The 20,114-nt window shown below is 38.5% G+C and overlaps 1 protein-coding gene across 2 annotated transcripts in view; it reads left to right on the top strand.

Moving 5' to 3' along the window:
- Positions 1-20,114, top strand: part of RAD50 (RAD50 double strand break repair protein) — a 134,271-nt gene that overhangs the window by 90,850 nt on the left and 23,307 nt on the right. For both annotated transcript variants that reach the window (XM_069591487.1, XM_069591486.1), the window contains exons 12-19: positions 307-482; positions 978-1,215; positions 7,018-7,207; positions 9,580-9,706; positions 10,348-10,541; positions 12,748-12,858; positions 13,300-13,392; positions 13,477-13,590. In XM_069591487.1, coding sequence (XP_069447588.1) covers positions 307-482; positions 978-1,215; positions 7,018-7,207; positions 9,580-9,706; positions 10,348-10,541; positions 12,748-12,858; positions 13,300-13,392; positions 13,477-13,590 — 1,243 coding nt within the window. The remainder of the gene's footprint in view (positions 1-306; positions 483-977; positions 1,216-7,017; positions 7,208-9,579; positions 9,707-10,347; positions 10,542-12,747; positions 12,859-13,299; positions 13,393-13,476; positions 13,591-20,114) is intronic.

Genomic DNA, 20,114 nt, shown 5'->3' with positions numbered 1-20,114 from the left:
TGTGAACATATTCTCCTTGCTAAGGTTCTTAATGCAAGATCTAAGACCATGATCCCGCCTCAGACCAAGCAGAATTCGGTCTTTTCACATTTTTCTGGGAGCAGGTGTCTGGCCAGAGTGAGTCGGTGTACTATAGGAGGAGAGTGCAGGCAGCAGTGGACTGTTGCCATGACTTCTAAAAAAGAAAAGGCACCTGGTCACAGCAGACTTTCGTCGTATTTTCTGGCAGAGTTTGTCTTGTATCTGCCTTCACACTTTGAATTCATTCCTCATATTTTAAAATTGTAATCTATTTTCTTATTTTAGCAAGGAACTAGCTTCAGCTGAGCAAAATAAAAATCATATAAATATTGAGCTAAAAAGGAAGGAAGAGCAGTTGTCCAGCTATGAAGACAAACTGTTTGATGTCTGTGGCAGCCAGGATTTTGAAAGTGACTTGGACAGACTTAAAGAAGAAATTGAAAAATCGTCAAAACAACGAGGTAAGTTACCATCTTTATGTTATCAGGGCATTTTCATGTTTTTGAATTTTTGTTCGCAGGTAGCTATTAAGGATGGGAGATTTAAAAACTTGGTGCTGGAGCCCGGTGGCTCAAGTTTCAGTTCTGGTTCTACAACCTACTTGGTTTATAACTTTGGACAGATTATTGAAACTTTTTATACTTCAGATTCATTACCTGAGGACATAATTGCCTCAGGATGTTGGGGAGGAGTAAATGAGACTATAGTGTCTGGCACGTAACAAGCTCTATAAGTTTTGTTATACTTTTTGTGTTAATCAGAAAATATATAAATCTGAATGTATTGTGCCCTTGAGAAGATTTGAATGTCAGAATTTTTATTTCTTTCATAGTGTGTTTATAAAGCAAGAAGAGTATCATGTATTTACAGAAAAGGATAGAAATATATTAACAAAACCATATTTTATATGCATCTCACTGAGAATATATATATATATATATCTGTTTTTTAAATAGCCATGTTGGCTGGAGCTACGGCAGTTTATTCCCAGTTCATTACTCAGTTGACGGATGAAAACCAGTCATGTTGCCCTGTCTGTCAGAGAGGTTTTCAGACAGAAGCTGAATTACAAGAAGTCATCAGTGATTTGCAGTCCAAGCTGAGGCTTGCTCCAGATAAGCTCAAGTCGACAGAATCAGAGTTAAAGAAAAAAGAAAAGCGGCGTGATGAAATGCTGGGACTAGTGCCCATGAGGTGAGAATAGCAGTTTCCCGTTACCGTGTCTGTACAGCAGCACTGTAAGAGATACCTGTCTACCTCCTAGCATAGGTTGGGTATTCAGTAAGCAAGAGTTGAATGAATAAAGGTTAAAGTCAGAAATCTAAGCCAGTATGTTCCTCTCCTGTTAATTTATGTGATAAGAAAGAATTGTTTTTTTTTTCAAAATAAGTTTGTTTCTTAAACTACTCACAGGATGGATACATTCTTTACTCTGTGTGAGTGTGTGTGTGTTTCATTCCTGAGACTTGGGTTGAGGGCAGAAATTTTTAAATCTAAATTTTCAGACTGTTTGCTGATGCGTCACTTTCTAAACACAGCAGAAGAATTAAAGTACTGGAAAGCCCCCCCTTAAGAGACAAATCTTAAGCTATACTTACGTTTTTCTCATTTCCAGAAAGAATGAATTACAGATGATTTCTATTGTTTATTTTTCCCTCTCTTCTATAAGAAATCCAGATGATGGTCTATTTATACATAAAATCAAGTCAGAGAGTGTGTGCAGATTGCTTTGGTATTTCCCAGAACACAGAGCAAAAAATGGTCACAGAGACCAATAAGACATGACCTTCATGGAGCTGATGATCTTTGTAAGAAAAAAAGCGCTCATAATTAGATGTAGAAAGCTAGACTTGATAAAGAACTTAATTGGTTCAAACAAATGCATTAGTTAGGAAGAAAGAAGCCAGTGGACTACAGAATGAGTAGAATTTTGAGGGAAGGAGGAGGAATGTAAAGCACAGAAAAGTTGATTTGACTCATTAAAGAGAAGGAAAGGGAAGAGGGAAATTAGACCAGTGTGTATAAAGGACAGGGAAGAGTGAGACATGTGGTGCAGTAGAAACATTATCTGGAGTTTGAGAACCTACCTGTAGTGACTGATTCCCATAAGTAGGGAAGACAGAGCTGCATTATTATGTTCATTCCTAATTACAGTCTTTTAGGTGATGGGGAGCCATCCTCAGGGATTTATTGAAAAATGTGTTTTAGGAAAATTAATCCAATGTTCAGTTCAGTTCAGTCGCCCAGTCATGTCCGACTCTTTGTGACCCCATGAATCGCAGCACGCCAGGCCTCCCTGTCCATCACCAACTCCCGGAGTTCACTCAAACTCATGTCCATTGAGTCGGTGATACCATCCAGCCATCTCATCCTCTGTCGTCCCCTTTTCCTGCCCCCAATCCCTTCCAGCATCAGAGTCTTTTCCAATGAGTCAACTCTTCTCATGAGGTGGCCAAAGTACTGGAGTTTCAGCTTTAGCATCATTCATTCAAAAGAACACCCAGGACTGATCTCCTTTAGAATGGACTGATTGGATCTCCTTGCAGTCCAAGGGACTCTCAAGAGTCTTCTCCAACACCACAGTTCAAAAGCATCAATTCTTCAGTGTTCAGCTTTCTTCACAGTCCAACTCTCACATCCATACATGACCACTGGAAAAACCACAGCCTTGACTAGATGGACCTTTGTTGGCAAAGTAACGTCTCTGCTTTTGAATGTGCTATCTAGGTTGGTCATAACTTTCCTTCCAAGGAGTAAGCATCTTTTAATTTCATGGCTGCAGTCACCATCTGCAGTGATTTTGGAGCCCCCCAAAATAAAGTCTGACACTGTTTCCACTGTTTCCCCATCTATTTCCCATGAAGTGATGGGACCAGATGCCATGATCTTAGTTTTCTGCATGCTCAGCTTTAAGGCAACTTTTTCACTCTCTTTCACTTTCATCAAGAGGCTTTTTAGTTCCTCTTCACTTTCTGCCATAAGGGTGGTGTCATCTGCATATCTGAGGTTATTGATATTTCTCCCGCAGTCTTGGTTCCAGCTTGTGCTTCTTCCAGCCCAGCGTTTCTCATGATGTACTCTGCATATAAGTTAAATAAGCAGGGTGACAATAGACAGCCTTGATGTACTCCTTTTCCTGTTTGGAACCAGTCGGTTGTTCCATGTCCAGTTCGAACTGTTGCTTCCTGACCTGCATATAGGTTTCTCAAGAGGCAGGTCAGGTGTTCTGGTATTCCTATCTCTTTCAGAATTTTCCACAGTTTATTGTGATCCACACAGTCAAAGGCTTTGGCATAGTCAATGAAGCAGAAGTAGATGTTTTTCTGGAACTCTCTTGCTTTGTCGATGATCCAGTGGATGTTGGCAATTTGATCTCTGGTTCCTCTACCTTTTCTAAAACCAGCTTGAACATCTGGAAGTTGTTCACGTAATGCTGAAGCCTAGATTGGAGAATTTGAGCATTACTGTACTAGTGTGTGAGATGAGTGCAATTGTGCGGTAGTTTGAGCATTCTTTGGTATTGCCTTTATTTGGGATTGGAATGAAAACCGACCTTTTCCAGTCCTGTGGCCACTGCTGAGTTTTCCAAATATGCTGGCATATTGAGTGCAGCACTTTCACAGCATCATCTTTCAGGATTTGAAATAGCTCAAGTGGAATTCCATCACCTCCACTAGCTTTGTTCATAGTGATGCTTCCTAAGGCCCACTTGACTTCACATTCCAGGATGTCTGGCTCTAGGTGAGTGATCACACCATCATGATTATCTTGGTCATGAAGATCTTTTTGTACAGTTCTTCTGTGTATTCTTGCCACCTCTTCTTAATATCTTCTGCTTTTGTTTGGTCCATACCATTTGTGTCCTTTATCGAGCCCATCTTTGCATGAAATGTTCTCTTGGTATCTCTGATTTTCTTGAAGAGATCTCTAGTCTTTCCCATTCTGTTGTTTTCCTCTTTCTTTGCATTGATCGCTGAGGAAGGCTTTCTTATCTCTCCTTGCTATTCTTGGGAACTCTGCATTCAGATGCTTATATCTTTTCTTTTCTCCTTTGCTTTTCACTTCTCTTCTTTTCACAGCTATTTGTAAGGCCTACATTGAATAGATGAAAGTGAGAAAAACTCTAAAAGCAAAAAATGAGGAGGGTATGTTGACTTGGAAAACTGAAGAGGAGTGTGAGGAAAAGGAGAAGGAAAGATGCAGGAAGACGTGCTTTGTGGTAGCCAGCCTGTGAGATGGTCCCCAGCAACCCTTGCCTCCTGGTATTCACATTCTTGCAGAGTTGTCCCTCATGTTCCAGGATGGGTTCCAGGATGTGTAACCAGTAAAATACAACAGAAGTGATCACATGTTCCTTCGAGGATCAGATTATAGAAAACACTATAGCTTCCTGCTCTCCTTTTCTTTCTCTTGGATCTGGGGGAAGCCAGCTGCTGTGTTGTGAGCAGCCCTGTGGAGGGACCCACTTGGTGAGGACCTGAGGCTTTCAAACAACCACATGAGTGAGTGTACCATTTGGAAGCAGATTCTCCAGCAGTAATACCTTCAGATAACTGCAGCTCACAGCTTGACCACACCTTCAGTAACACACCCTGAGTCAAAAATACCCAGATAGTAGTTAATCCTCCTATCTGTGGTATTAAATAAGTGCTATTGTGTTTTAAGCTGCTAAGTTTTAGGGTGTTGTGTTTTGTAGCGATAGATAATTAATATAATCATCAAGAATAAAAACCAGATCATTAGGGGCTACAGAGAGCATGTCATATGGAGACAAAAGCAATAATTTGAGAATGAAAAGGAATAAGGCAGGATCTTAAAGACATCAAGTGAAAGATAACATTAGAAGTTGGTAGAAAGTACATGTAGTTCTGTGTCAAACTGATAAATTATGAAGAGCAGAAATCAACACTGTATTAATATTTTAGGACCCTTGCCAACACAGCTCCCTTTGTCCGAGTAAGGTACATATCTTAATCATTGTTGTGGCTCCATTATTCTTTGTGTTTTGTAATTTTGGTAACTATCTGCTGAATGAATGAGAACTTTAGTAACTGTAGTTCCATGTGTTTATTGCTGCATAAACAAACCCGCCTCAAAACTTGGTACCTCACAACAGTAATTTATTATGATCTTCCATGGTTCTGTGGGATAATTGAGCTTAAAACTAAGTAGTTCTTATTTGGGGTATTTCATGCAATTGCAGCCACATGTTGGCTGCAGTCATTTCAAGGCTCTGTGGGCCTGGACATGCAGTATAGTTCACTCATATGGCCGGTGATGATGCTGACTGTTGGCTGGGAGCTCATCTGAGGCTCTGCTGGCCTGGGCATTCAGATGGCTCACTCATATGGTTGGCGGTGATGCTGACTGTTGGCCACGGGCTTGCCTGTGCCGTCACACAGAACGCCTTCATGTGGCTTCCACCTGTGTCTTGGGCTTTTGGCAGCATAGTGGCTAGATTACCCCAGGAAGTATTCTAAGAGCAAATGTGTTAAGGCCTGGACCCAGAAACTGTCATAGTGTTACTTCTGCTGTTTTTTATTGGTCATAGTGTTACTGCTGTTTTTTTACAGAGACCATGTCTATGTGTGTGTATGCAAATGTAAAAATGGGGTTAAAATTTAATGGATGCCTGTAGTTCTCCACAAAGATGACCCAGTCAAGTGAATGCTTGATTGTCATTAGGCTATTGTAACTTTGTCACTTTTTAGGTAGCGGGCACATAACTTCTGGTCCATAACATCAGGAAGTAATGTGAGCATGAATTATTCATAATCTGAATACGTTAATGTTTATTCGGGAAAGTTTTCCATTGCTCTGGTGTAAAAGATTACAGGTCTTTTGTCGCCACAAATTGGTTGGTTGGCATTTCTTGGTCATAGTGTGGACTTTTAAAAAATCATTAAGTAATAACAGTGTAAAGCTAATGCTTGAGTTTCTAGTTTATTATAAGATTCTCATTAGAAATCAGTTTAATTTATCATACTAATTTGATTTTGATTAAGAATTTAAAACTTTTCTGAAATAAGCTTAATAGCTTTTTATTTTTCAGATTAAATACAAGTTTTGTTGTTTCCGAGGTATTAACAAAAACAGGTTTGGGGCCAGTACCTGCCACAGGAGTGATAACTAATTAGCTAGAGTAGCAGTGGTAAAGTGGGTTCAACAGCTTTTGTACCATAAATCCATGTAGCATTTGACTGAATGGTTTCCTTCCTTCCTTCCTCTTTTCTTCCATCCTTCATTTTTTTAATGTTTAAAGTTTTTTATTTTAAAAGTTTTAGACTTTTAAAACTTTTTATTTTGTAAATTTACACTTAAAGAAAATTTACAAAGATAGTACAGAGAGTTCACATATATCCTTCACCCTGTTTCTCCTGATGGTCACAATTTATGTTACCATAATATGGCTATCAAAGTCAAGAAATTAACTTTGGTATAATTCTATTAAACTACAAAACACATTTGAATTTTAGCAGTCTTTCTGTTAATATCCCTTTTCGATTTCAGGATCCAACTTAGGATCTCCACATTGCATGTATTATCCTTGTTATTAATATTTATCCTTAGGCTCCTGTGTGGTCTACCATAGTTCTTCTTTGTCTTTCATAATCTTGACACTTCTGATGAGTATGGTCTGGTAATTTGTAAAATATCCTTCAGTTTGGCAGACAGCATGGTAAAATTGTTGCTATGAAGATCTCTCAATAGGTACTAAAATCAGTGGACAAAGGTTTGAGGAAAAACAGAATGTTTACATTGTCTTCAGTGCATTTCTCCTAGGTATTTATTGATTACACAGAGAAAAGTAGTAACTTTACAGTGGATAAACCTGGCTGACACCGTCTTTACTAAGTAAGAGTAACATGCTAACATCATGTGCCCGTAGAAGGATACAACATCACTTCTATGGTATTCTTGGCAAAAAATACGTAACCTCCATCTCCTTATGAAGAAACATTACATTGCTTATTTTTAATTGTGTTTTCTGTGAAGGCAAAGCATAATTGATTTGAAGGAGAAGGAAATACCAGAATTAAGAAACAAACTGCAGAATGTGAACAGAGACATACAGCGCCTCAAGAATGACATAGAAGAACAGGAAACACTCTTGGGTGCAATTATACCTGAAGAAGAAAGTGCTAAAGTGTGTCTGACAGATGTTACAATTATGGAGAGGCTCCAGGTACAGTTACTGCAGTTTTACGCAGAATAAAACTTGTTTCATGGTGGTTTGAAAATGACGTGTGAGTGTTTCAGTAGCTAGTTTTCTGGTACAAATTGTGTTTAGAGTTCCCTATTCTGAATTTCAGGTAGTTTCAGGGAGTAACTGCTTAACTTACACTTCTGAGTTTAGTTCTTTTTATCCGTAAGTTAGGAGAATTATGTTTATTTTTCTTTTTTAGTCTGCTTCCTTTAATTTGCGTCCTCAGTTGGGTCTGACTCATTGTGGCCCCATGGACTGTAGCGCACCAGTTTCCTCTCTCCATGGGAATTTTTTCAGGCAAGAATACTGGAGTGTATTGCCATTTCCTTCTCGACAGGTCTTCTCGACCCAGGGATCAGACCCACGTCTCTTGTGTTTCCTGCATTGACAGGCAGATTCTGTACCACTGAGCCACCTGGGAAGGTGCCTTTTATTTTCATCATTTAAATTAACTTAAGCATAAAATTAAGAAACAAGAGAGCTCTTCAAGAAGATTAGAGATACCAAGGGAACATTTCATGCAAAGATGGGCACAATAATGGACAGAAATGGTGTGGACCTAACAGAAGCAAAAGATATTAAGAAGACGTGTCAAGAATACACAGAAGTATACAAAAAAGATCTTCGTGACTCAGATAATGAAAATGGTGTGATCACTCACCTAGAGCCAGACATCCTGGAATGTGAAGTCAAGTGAACCTTAGGAAGCTTCACTAGGAACAAAGCTAGTGGAGGTGGTGGAATTCCAGTTGAGCTGTTTCAAATCCTGAAAGATGATGCTGTGAAAGTGCTGCACTCAATATGCCAACAAATTGGGAAAACTCAGCAGTGGCCACAGGACTGTGAAAGGTCAGTTTTCATTCCAGTCCCAAGTAAAGGTAATACCAAAGAATGTTCAAACTGCTGCACAGTTGCACTCATCTCACATGCTAGCAAAGTAATGCTCAAGATTCTCCAAGCCAGGCTTCAACAGTACATGAACTGTGAACTTCCAGATGTTCAAGCTGGATTTAGAAAAGGCAAAGGAAACAGAGATCAAATTGCCAATATCCGCTGGATCATCAAAAAAGCAAAAGAGTTCCAGAAAAACATCTACTTCTGCTTTATTGATTACACCAAAGCCTATGACTGTGTGGATCACAACAAACTGTGGAAAATTCTGAAAGAGTTGGGAATACCAGAACATCTTACCTGCCTTCTGAGAAATCTGTATGCAGGTCAAGAAGCAACAGTTAGAATTGGCCATGGAACAATGGACTGGTTCCAAATTGGGAAAGGAGTACGTCAAGGTTGTATTCTGTCACTCTGTTATTTAACTTATATGCAGAGTACATCATGCGAAATTCCAGGCTTTATGAAGCACAAGCTGGAATCAAGATTTCCGGGAGAAATATCAATAACCTCAGATAAGCATATGACACCACCCTTATGGCAGAAAGTGAAGAAGAACTAAAGAGCCTCTTGATGAAAGTGAAAGAGGAGAGTGAAAAAGCTGGCTTAAAACTCAACATATAAAAAACCAAGATCGTGGCATCCAGTCTCATCACTTCATGGCTAATAGATGGAGAAGCAGTGAAAGACCTTGTTTTCTTGGGCTCCAAAATCACTGCAGATGGTGACTGCAGCCTAAAATAAAAAGACGCTTGCTGCTTGGAAGAAAATCTGTGACCAACCTAGACAGCATATTAAAAAGCAGAGACGTCACGTTGCTGACAAAGGTCTGTATAGTCAAAGCTGTGGTTTTTCCAGTAATCATGTATGAATGCGAGAGTTGGACTATAAAGAAAGCTGAGTGCTGAAGAATTGATGCTTTTGAACTGTGGTGTTGGAAAAGACTCTTGAGAGTGCCTTGGACTGCAAGGAGCTCAAACCAGTCAGTCTTAAAGGAAGTCAGTCCTAAATATTCATTGGAAGGACTGATGCTGAAGCCGAAACTCCAGTACTTTGGCCACTTGATGCGAAGAACTGATTCATTGGAAAAGATCCTGATGCTGGGAAAGACTGAAGGCAGGAGGAGAAGGGGACAACAGAGGATGAGATGATTGGATGGCATCACCGACTCAATGGACATGAGTTTGAGCAAGCTCCAGGTATTAGTGATGTACAGGGAAGCCTGGCGTGCTGCAGTCCATGGAGTCACAAAGAGTTAGATATGACTGAGCAACTGAACTGACTGACTGAAGCATAAAAATAATTTCATTTTTATCGTATTAAAATTTGTTAAAATTATATCTGAGAACAGTTACAGATTAGATTTTTTAAAGTAATTAAAAGCAGTTAATTTGTAAAGATTTTGAATAATGATAATGCCATAAATTTCCTAAAGGAAATAACTTTGATTTATTCTTAAGATGGAACTAAAAGATGTTGAAAGAAAAATTGCACAGCAAGCAGCTAAACTCCAAGGACTAGATTTGGATCGAAGCGTTCAGCAAGTAAACCAGGAAAAACAAGAAAAACAACACAAATTAGATACAGGTAATAGAGTGTGTTTCCTTATAAAGACTAACATTCCAAGCATATGGTTTTTACCATTAATTTGATAACTGTTATGTGGACAAGGAACAGTCTTCCAGTCCACGGTATAGTCACTTTCTTTTCTCAAAAGCATCACTTCTCAGTTTCCTTTCTTTACAGAACAGACTTTGAATAATAGGAACTTTTGAATAATTAGTAATAGATGGAAAGTGAAAGTCGCTGAGTCATGTACATCTCTTTGCGACCACGTGGACTATAGAGTCCATGGATTTCTCCAGGCCAGAATACTGGAGTGGGTAGCCTTTCCCTTCTCCAGGGGATCTTCCCAACCCGGGGATTGAACCCAGGTCTCCTGCATTGCAGGCGGATTCTTTTACCAGCTGAGCCACAAGCATAGCCCAAATAATAGATAAGCTGTTCTCTTTCTCAGTCATACATGCCCTGTGAGCTCACCCCTGGCTCTTGAGAGAGCAGACGGGTTTGGGAGCTGGGTAGATTGTTCTGGCATTTTTCTTGCAGTTTGTGGGACCCACAGAAACTCAGCCATTGTGAATGCCACGGACCTATAAACTGGAAAGATGTTACTTAGAGTATTTTCTGTGCCCTTCCATTAATCACTGTATGGATGTGTTCTCATGCAGTTTCTAGTAAGATAGAATTGAACCGTAAGCTTATACAGGACCAGCAGGAACAGATTCAACACCTAAAAAGCACAGCAAATGAACTTAAATCAGAAAAACTTCAGATATCCACTAATTTACAACGTCGGCAGCAGCTAGAGGAACAGACTGTGGAATTATCCACTGAAGTTCAGTCCTTATACAGAGAAATAAAGGTAAAAACATTCATATGTATTTGTTATTTATAATTAGTTCAGATATATGAAGTGCTCTTTTTGGGACAATGGCCAAAATATGGTTATTGTGAGAATCAAATCAAAATGGTATACAGAACTTATACTAATAGGAAAAGACATCTGGGAGAAGGTTTACTGGCCATAAGAAGAAAGAACTGGCTGCCTGGTTAAGTAGTAAACTTCCTATTACTGGGGGTGGTCTGGTGGTGGCTGCTAACTCCGTATAAGGATTCGTACCTGTACTGGAGATTTGTCTTATCTAAAAATCCTACATGGATGGCAGACACTGCCTCTCAGACATAGCACTCTTCTTTGATTCCGGATGTAATTTCAGCGTACTTCCCACTACAATCAGCAGGCACTGAGTTGACACATGGAATGGAAGCTAATTGGCATCCCTCATCTAGTTTAATCAGACCTAAGTAAAAAGTGAAAGTGAGAGTCGCTCGGTCATGTCCGACTCTTGGCGACCCCATGGACTATATGGAATTCTCCAGGCCACAATACTGGAGTGAGTAGCTGTTCCCTTCCCCAGGGGGATCTTCCTAATCCTGGGATCGAAGCCAGGTCTCCTGTGTTGCAGGCGGATTCTTTACCAGCTGAACCACCAGGGAAGCCCCAAATCAAACCTAAGACTCAGCCAATTAAATTTTTGAACAGTTTTATAAAAAATAGTCTTATCTAGGTTTATAACTGCACATTCAGTAAGAACTAAGTATATTAGTGAATCTGTTGTTACTATAAATGTTTCTTAAGTAGTTTTAGATTACAGAATATCAGAGGCTTAGAGTATAGTATAAACAGTAGTACTACCTTTTTTATTTTTTTACTGCTTATAAAACACTGTGACATTGAAACTATTGTATCTCATTTTGCATTCAGTGTATCATTTTGATAAATGTGACAAAATTTCCTTGTTATAGAAAAAGAAGTTGAGACTTCCAGATATCCCATGATTTGTCCAAGTTCATACAGTTAGTAGGAGACAGAGTTAATTTACTGGTATATATCTTATGATATGTAAGACATCTGACTTCCTACCATACCTAACCACTTCCTAATATAAAATATACTGACACTGAACTAATTCTGAATAATTGTTTCTACCTTTATGAATTCACTAGGTACTTTAGGATCTTGTGAGGATCAGGGTTTTGAACAACAGTTATTATGCTATAGAGATGTTACAAGGCCAAATGATGTGGACTTCTGATTAAAATAGTTTTTTGAAAACCCCTTTCTTTCCAAAATAAGTCAGGACACACCTACATCAGTGTACTAGTATGGGTTAATTACCATAAATATCTACTTAGCTTCAGCAAGCTAAGCTTAATGTCAAAAGTTCCTTTATGATCATATTTCCATCTGTGGAAGAAAGAACTGAACTGAAAGAGCTTTCCTGTTCTTCAGCTACACAGAGCTGATATGGACCCCTACAAACTCAGGGAAATTTACCTGAAGCCACATGTTCATGTAATTGGAAGCACATGGCGCAGATTAAGAATCAAGTCAGTGGTCTAAAAAGAACTGATACAAATGAACTTACAAAGCAGAAGGGGACTCACAGACCCAGAGAAAGAGCTCATGGTCGCCCGGCTGGGGGCGGATGAAGGAAAGGGATGATTAGAGAGTTTGGGGTATGCATGTACACACTACTATATTTAAAATGGATAACCAGCAAGGACCTACTGTGTAGCACAGAGAACTCTGCTTAATGTTATATGGCAGCCTGGATAGGAGAGGAGTTTGGGGGAGAATGGATACAGGTATATGTATGGCTCAGCCCCTTCCCTGTTCATCTGAAACTGTCACAACATTGTTAAGACAAAATTAAAATTTTGAAAAGAAAAAAAGAATCAAGTCAGTATAGCATATATGCTTGCTGGACACAGTATAGCTCAGTGGCTAAAGAGTGACTCTGGAGTTGAATGAGATTTGAATCCTGGCTCCTTTGTTTACTGGTTTTGGGGACCGTGGACAAATCATTTCTGTGCTCATCTGAAATTTAGCATGAAAATAATGGTACTTTCCTCATAGGGTTGTTGAAAGGAGCAAATGAATGATTTAATCATTTAAAGTATTTTTAAAGCCTGGTACATAGAAAGTGGTTTTATTATGACTATGAAGTCTGAAATAAGATAATGTAATGCTATTATATAAGGTCTTATATATTTTATATCTTTAGGATGCTAAAGAGCAGCTAAGCCCTTTGGAAACAACACTGGAAAAATTTCAGCAGGAGAAAGAAGAATTAATCAACAAAAAAAATACAAGCCACAAAATAGCACAAGATAAAGTAAGATTTCATTTATTATACATTTACCAAAAACACTTTTTTAATTATTATATTAAAAGCACCAAGTTGGACACTGATATTTCACATGAAATTAAAAGCATGATAAAATAATATTTGTGACATAATCTTTTTTTAAATAAGGATTAATTATAAATTATTTTGCTTTTTTTTGTATTATTTTGCTTCTTGATTTAAACTATTAATAGAAGTTTGAGAATTGAGAGCTTTTAATCTAATCCCATAGCTAATAAAGGGAGGTCATAAAATTTGATTTGAGATAAAATGTGTCAGTGATGGAAACTGGAACCAGCATTTCTAACTTCCAAGCCTATGTTTCACTGTATGCTCCTGTTAAGTTTTTGTTACCTTAAATAAGATATTCCTTGGAAATAAATCTTCCTAAATGCCTACTCCCAATATTTAATAAACATTTTTCTACAGATAAATGAAATCAAAGAGAAGGTAAAAAATATTCACAGTTACATGAAAGACATTGAGAATTATATTCAAGATGGAAAAGATGACTATAAGAAGGTAATTAAAACTTAATTGAATATAATTTAAAATGATTTGTTTATATTTTTATTTTTTGTGCTTAAGAAATTTTCTTTTTTGTAGCAAAAAGAAACTGAACTTAATAAAGTAATAGCTCAAATAAGTGAATGTGAGAAACACAAAGAAAAGATTAATAAGGAAATGGGAATCATGAGACAAGATATTGATACACAGAAGGTAGGTCCTTTTTCTGCTGATGATTTATGGTGGTATTTATACCAGTAACATTCTTACCTTTTTTATTTTTTACTCTTCAATACTTTTATTGAGTAGATATGAAAACAGTAGGGAAAAGCAATTCTTGTGTATATATTTATATAAAAAGTATGTTTCTCTTTTACGTCATTGAGAGACAAAGCAAATTTTCCTGTGGTACTATAAAAAGAGACATATTTTCATTTGTAAAATGCAATTTTAAAAAAGTACACTTGGTGTAACGTAAGTTATTGTGATTCTTTAGATCATAACATTTTTTTCTGATTTTTTTTTTAATTGACGTATAGTTGGATTACAGTGTTGTGTCAATTACTGCTGAACAGCAGAGTGACTCAGTCATGTATTATATATACACTCACTTTCATACTCTTTTCCATTTTGGTTTATCACAGGATATTGATATGGTTCCCTGTGCTATACAGTAGGACTTTGTTGTCTGTCCATTCTATATATACCAGTTGCATTTGCTAATCCCAGCTCCCAGTCCCCAACCTCTCTCACATCCCTCCCCCTTGGCAACCACTAGGCTTCTTTCTGTGTCCATGATTCTGTTTCATGTGTGTGCATGCATGCTCAATTGTGTCTGACTCTTTGTGACCCCATGGAATGTAGCCCACCAGGCTCCTCTGTCCATGGGATTTCTCAGGCAAGAGTACTGGAGTGGGTTACCATTTCCTTCTCCAGGGGATTTTCCTGACCCAGGGATTGAACCCGCGTCTCTTGCCTCTCCTGCAGTGGCGGGCGGATTCTTTACCACCGTGCCACCATAGGTTCCTTTGTGTCATATTTTAGGTTCTCTATCGTATGGTATTTGTCTTTGTTTTTCTGACTTCATGTAGTGTAATCTTGAGTGGCATCCATGTTGCTGCAAATAGAGTTATTTCATTCTCTTTAACGGCTGAGTAATACTCCATATGTATGTACCACAGCTTTATTCATTTGTCAGTGGACATTTAGGTTACTTCCATGTCTTGGCTGTTGTGAATAGTGCTGCTGTGAATGTGGGGGCTGCATGTATCTTTTTGAATTATAATTTCATCTGGATGTATGCCCAGGAGTGGAGTTGCTGGTTCATATGGTAATTGTTTTCAATTTTCTGAGGAATCTCCATACTATTTTTCCACAGTGGCTGCACCAATTTATATTCCCACCAACAGTGTAGGAGGGTTCCCTGAGAAAAGCAATTCTAATAACATTGTGATTTCTTCTTTCCTTTTTTGTTTTCAGTAAGAGACTTCCTTGGTAAAAATTTAAACATAAAAACATAAAATTAAAAGTCTCCCTCCCCTGCTGACAATTGTCAGTCTTACTTCTCTATATTATTCTTAAATGTTGTAAGTAGACTATACATTGTTTTTCATTTGATTCATTTACTTTCTCTATTAAAGAAATTAATTTCTACCGTATAATTAAAATCACATTGAGAAAATAATTTTTAACATGTCTTATATGAACATGATGGTTAATATCTTTAAAAACTATACCGTTTCTCTGTTCTTGCTGTTTTGAACAAAATTTAATGTTTGAATGCTTTAAACACTTGATTATAAATAATGGTTAAAATCTCTTTAAAGATTAGCCATATCTTAAATATGAGTATCAGTTCAGTTCAGTTGCTCAGTTGTGTCCGACTCTTTGTGACCCAGTGAACCGCAGCACGCCAGGCCTCCCTGTCCATTACCAACTCCCAGAGTTTACCCAAACTCATGTTCATTGAGTCAGTGATGCCATCCAACCATCTCATCCTCTGTCGTCCCCTTCTCCTCCTGCCCTCAATCTTTCCCAGCATCAGGGTCTTTTCAAATGAGTCAGCCCTTCGTATCAGGTGGCCAAAGTATTGGAGTTTCAGCTTCAACATCAGTCCTTCCCATGTTAGTATCAGTCAGAGGTCAGTCGAATCTCTGCCATCTAATAAAGGCTATATAAATTTATGATGCATATATAATAGTTACCATTAGCTTATTATGTGTGTTTTCTATTTAAGATCACAATCTGTAAATAAAGTCCATACAAATATACAGAGATAGTTAAGATAATACCAGTCTGTGACCCTTTTCAAGTTGATGGTCTAAATTTAGTAGATCTGACTACATTAGTTTACTTTTATAACCTACCTTGTTCTAGAAGTTGTTTACTAATTATTTACATAAAGCAATGCTAAGTAATAAATTAATGAGAAAATGAAGCAGTGTAGAAATAAGGAGAAGAAGAAGGACAGTGAAGCAGGAGAGTACTAAGTATATAAAATGTAGGCCGTGAAATCTTACATGCTTGCTAAAGATCTCAGTAGTCACATGAAAAGAGAAAGTCATAGTTAAGATTCACATTGTTTCAAAACTGAAAACAAACCAGTTTCCTGGACTGAGACCAGAGAAAAATGTCTCTGTAGGCATTCATGGAAAGAGAGGAAGACACTGCATAGATTAATAGAAACCAGGTTTTCAACAAACTTCATGGGGCTTTTTTTTTTTTCTGAGGCCTTTTTTTTTGCAGTGTGTTTCAGTACCTTTATTATCCCTTGAGGAAGGTTCTGTAGAAGGTGGTATGCTTGGAGCCTAAAAAGAGTGTTTGGAGAGCAAAAGTTAGCTATAGGCACCTATCAAAATCACATGGGTTTTTCCCACTCCTAAGTATATAACCAAGAACTTAAAATATATGTTTGCATGATGCTGCCACTGCTGCTAAGTCACGTCAGTCATGTCTGACTCTATGCGACCCCATAGACAACACCCCACCAGGCTCCCCCGTCCCTGGGATTCTCCAGGCAAGAACACTGGAGTGGGTTGCCATTTCCTTCTCAGTGCCTGAAAGGAAAAGGAAAAGTGAAGTCTCTCAGTCGTGTCTGACTCTTAGCATCCCCATGGACTGCAGCCTACCAGGCTCCTTGTCCATGGGATTTTCCAGGCAAGAGTACTAGAGTGGGTTGCCATAGCCCTCTCAAATATATTTGCATAAAATATGGAAAACAGCCCAAATTGTTATCACCTGATGAATGGATGAACAGAATGTGGTATATTCATATATATTTGCCAGGAATCTCCAGAGAAACAGAACCAATAAGAGACTGATAAATACAGATAAAGATATAGACAAAGATAGTTATCGTAAGGAATTAACTCAAGTGATTGTGGAGGCTGAGAATTCCCAAGATTTGTGGTTGGCAAGCTGGAGACCCAGGAGAGCTGATGGTGTAGTTCTGGCCTGAGAACTAGGAGAGTTAAAATATTCTCTCGATCCAAGAAGAGCCAAGGATTCACCTTAAATATGAAGACAGGGAAAAACACCACCATCCCAGCTCATACAGTCAGGCAGGATGATTACCCCTTAATCAGCCTTTTTTGCACTGTTCAGGTCTTTAGTTGACTGGATATGGCCCATCCACATTAGGAAGGGTAGTCTGCTTTATTCCGTCTACCAATTTAAATTTTAATCTCACCCAGAAACACTGTCATAGACAGCATAGTGTTTGACCAGTGTCTAGGCACCCTGTGGTGTCAAGTTGACACACACAATCAACCGTCACGGAATATTAGTGAAGTCATTCAGTCGTGTCCAACTCTGTGACCCCATGGACTGTAGCCCACCAGGCTCCTCTGTCCATGGGATTTTCCAGGCAATAGTACTGGAGTGGGTTGCCATTTCCTTCTCCAGGGGATCTTCCCAACCCAGGGATCGAACCCAGGTCTCCCGCATTGTAGACAGACACTTTACCATCTGAGCCACCAAGGAAGTCCTCACAGAATATTACTCAACCATTAAAAGTAAGGAAATAATAGATGCTATAATCTGGACAAACCTTGGAAGCATTATGCTTAAATGAAAGAAGTCAGTCACAAAAGGCCATATTGTATGATTCTATTAACATGAAATGTATAGAATAGGCAAGTCATAGAGACAGCAGATTAGTGTTGCTTGGGATAAGGGGGAGGGAGAGAAAAGGGAATAGAGAGTGACTACTAATGGGTGTGGAGTTTGGGGGGCAATAAAATGTGCTGGAATTAGCACTTTATGAATACACTGAAACCACTGAATTGAAAAAAGTGGCAAATTTTGTGGTATATGAGTTACATCTCAATTAAAAAGAATAAATCACCTAGGTTATTGAAAATACACATCTGTCTCCATTCCAGATCAATAAATCAGAACCTCTGGGGCATGGGCAGAGGCATGTATATTTTGTTAAAGGTCCTCAGGAGTTCCAATGTATCAGTTACTGAGTCAGAGCACTGTATAGCTTTCAGGAAATTGCTCTATAAATGGCATTTTCCCCAACTAGACTTTTGGTGAATTTTGGAATGTAGTTTATTCAGCATATTACTCTATCACAAGTACCTATAATGCAGCTAATTTTCATGTTTACTTTAGGTGGCAAACCACATGCATTAACTACTCTCTGAACTGAGTGATTGGGATTACTATCAAACAGTTGAAGAACCTAACAGCATATTTATGTACTTAAGCCCTATTAAATTTACTCCACAGAATTAAAAAATTTGGAAGTTTAATAATCTTCCTCATTTTTCAGATGAAGGAAACTGGAGGTAACCTGACTTGCCAAAGGTCATAAAAGTAATAAGAGTCAAACTTGACCCTACATTGTCAAATTGCTAGTATAATGGAAAAACAGTTTTATGACTGCATCTAGTTTTTTCTGATACTTTCTCTCTTCCTCCTCTGATACTTTATATTTTGAAGACTGTAACTGGAATTTTTACTGCTTAAGAGTACTGGAGTGGGTTGCTATTTCCTTCTCCAGGAGATCTTCCCAACCCAGGGATCGAACCTGGGTCTCCCGCATTGCAGGCAGACACTTTACCATCTGAGCCACCAGGGAAGACTCAAAGTACAAGGACAGATTTGACCCCCCAAAAATTTCACTAGCTTATTGAGCTAAGCGTTGTATTTAATACTTTTTATATACAATAACTATTTTAACATTAAAGTAGTTCTCTTGACAGGTGGTATTATTGTCCCTATGTTACAAGTAAACTGAGGCTCAGAGAATTTAAACTAGTTTGCCCGAAGTCATCCTGTTTGAAAGTTGCAGTGCTGAGATTTGAGCCTAGGTATTTCTGACTTCAAAGCCTATACTCTTTAACTACTGTGCTGAATACTGTCTTCCTGAATGAAAAAGCAATTAGAAGCTGACCTGAAAGAAACGTCTAGCTTTCTGGTGACCGTGCAGGCTAACAGACCAGGAATATTATTTCATGCAAAAAATCAGCCTCACCTAAGAATGTGATAGCCCTTCAGAGAATCCTTTCAGGTATTCATTGAAGCAAATGCCATTGTTCTGTTAGATAAAAGCAAGCAATGCCACATTCTTTTGTTCCTAATAAGGAAGAAGTATCAGCATAGTCCCTCATGGAAGAATCTTGGGGAATCATAGCAGCTGTGGTGGTACATTAGGTTGCCTTGGCAACAAAAGGTAGTTTACAACTATATCGTTTTTGTCGTCTCTAGCTTATTATGATGCCTTTAATAGATATGTATAGACTTACATTATTAGTTGTAGGAAAACTGTAAGGAGCCTTAATGAAATTAAAAAAAAAAAACAGCAAAACTCAGAATAGTGATTTATAGATGGGCAGGGTTGGATGTGAACATTAAGCATGTGAGAGAAGTGGCTTCTCTTCTGATCTCCCACTTCCCAAAACCGTGGTGACTCTGGTGTCATTACTTTGGCAACAAAACGTTATCAGAGATCTGCCTCCTCCCCTCACCCCCACTTCCCTCCACTCTGAGTTTTTCTCAGGTTGCTGTAGAAGGGTCTTCTTTGAAAAGGCCTGACTCCAAACCTAAGGTAAATTTTTTATGTTCAGGCTCTTTGGGGCCAAACCACCATTGTTTTGCAGGAAGACTTTTTCTCCCTAAGTTGCAGAGTCAACTTATAAATTGTATTCTGTTTGTCTCTTGACAACATAGTCCATTATAATCACCAGGAAAACTACTGAAATAATTGTGTGGTGCTGCTGCCACCAAATGATTTAATGGTTGCTTTTTAAGGACAAAACTACTCAACAAGAACAGCTAAATTTAAAGTTTTTCAGTTCAATTCAGTGGCCAGAAAAAAAGTCATCAAGTATACAGACATACTATTTTTGTGAAACTTCTTACTGCCTTGTCAGCTTGAAGGTGAAGATCTTATCTGACATACTGTATATAATGGTCTTGGCACATGTTAGTAGACAAATACAACTGGGGAAAAAGTGGGGGAGACTTTGACAGTAGTCTTGCTCTCTTGTATCTTTTAGATCAGTGGGCTCCATTGTGAGGTTCTTAGGAAAGATGACCCTATGGGGCCTAGGTATGAAATACTGAAAATCTAGCTGTGCGTTTTCTCTCATCATTTAAATGTCTGTTTTGTGTGTATATGGGCCTTCCAGATTGTCTAGGCCTGGAGGTCCCTTTACACTGGCTTCTCCCTCTGCTGAGTTACACATGAGTCTAAGGCAGAATTGGTACTGCCTGTTGCCAGTTACCTG

This window comes from Ovis canadensis, chromosome 5, assembly GCF_042477335.2.
Source record: "Ovis canadensis isolate MfBH-ARS-UI-01 breed Bighorn chromosome 5, ARS-UI_OviCan_v2, whole genome shotgun sequence".
NCBI classification, from domain to species: Eukaryota; Metazoa; Chordata; class Mammalia; order Artiodactyla; family Bovidae; genus Ovis; species Ovis canadensis.
This window is presented reverse-complemented; position numbering and strand designations above follow the sequence as displayed.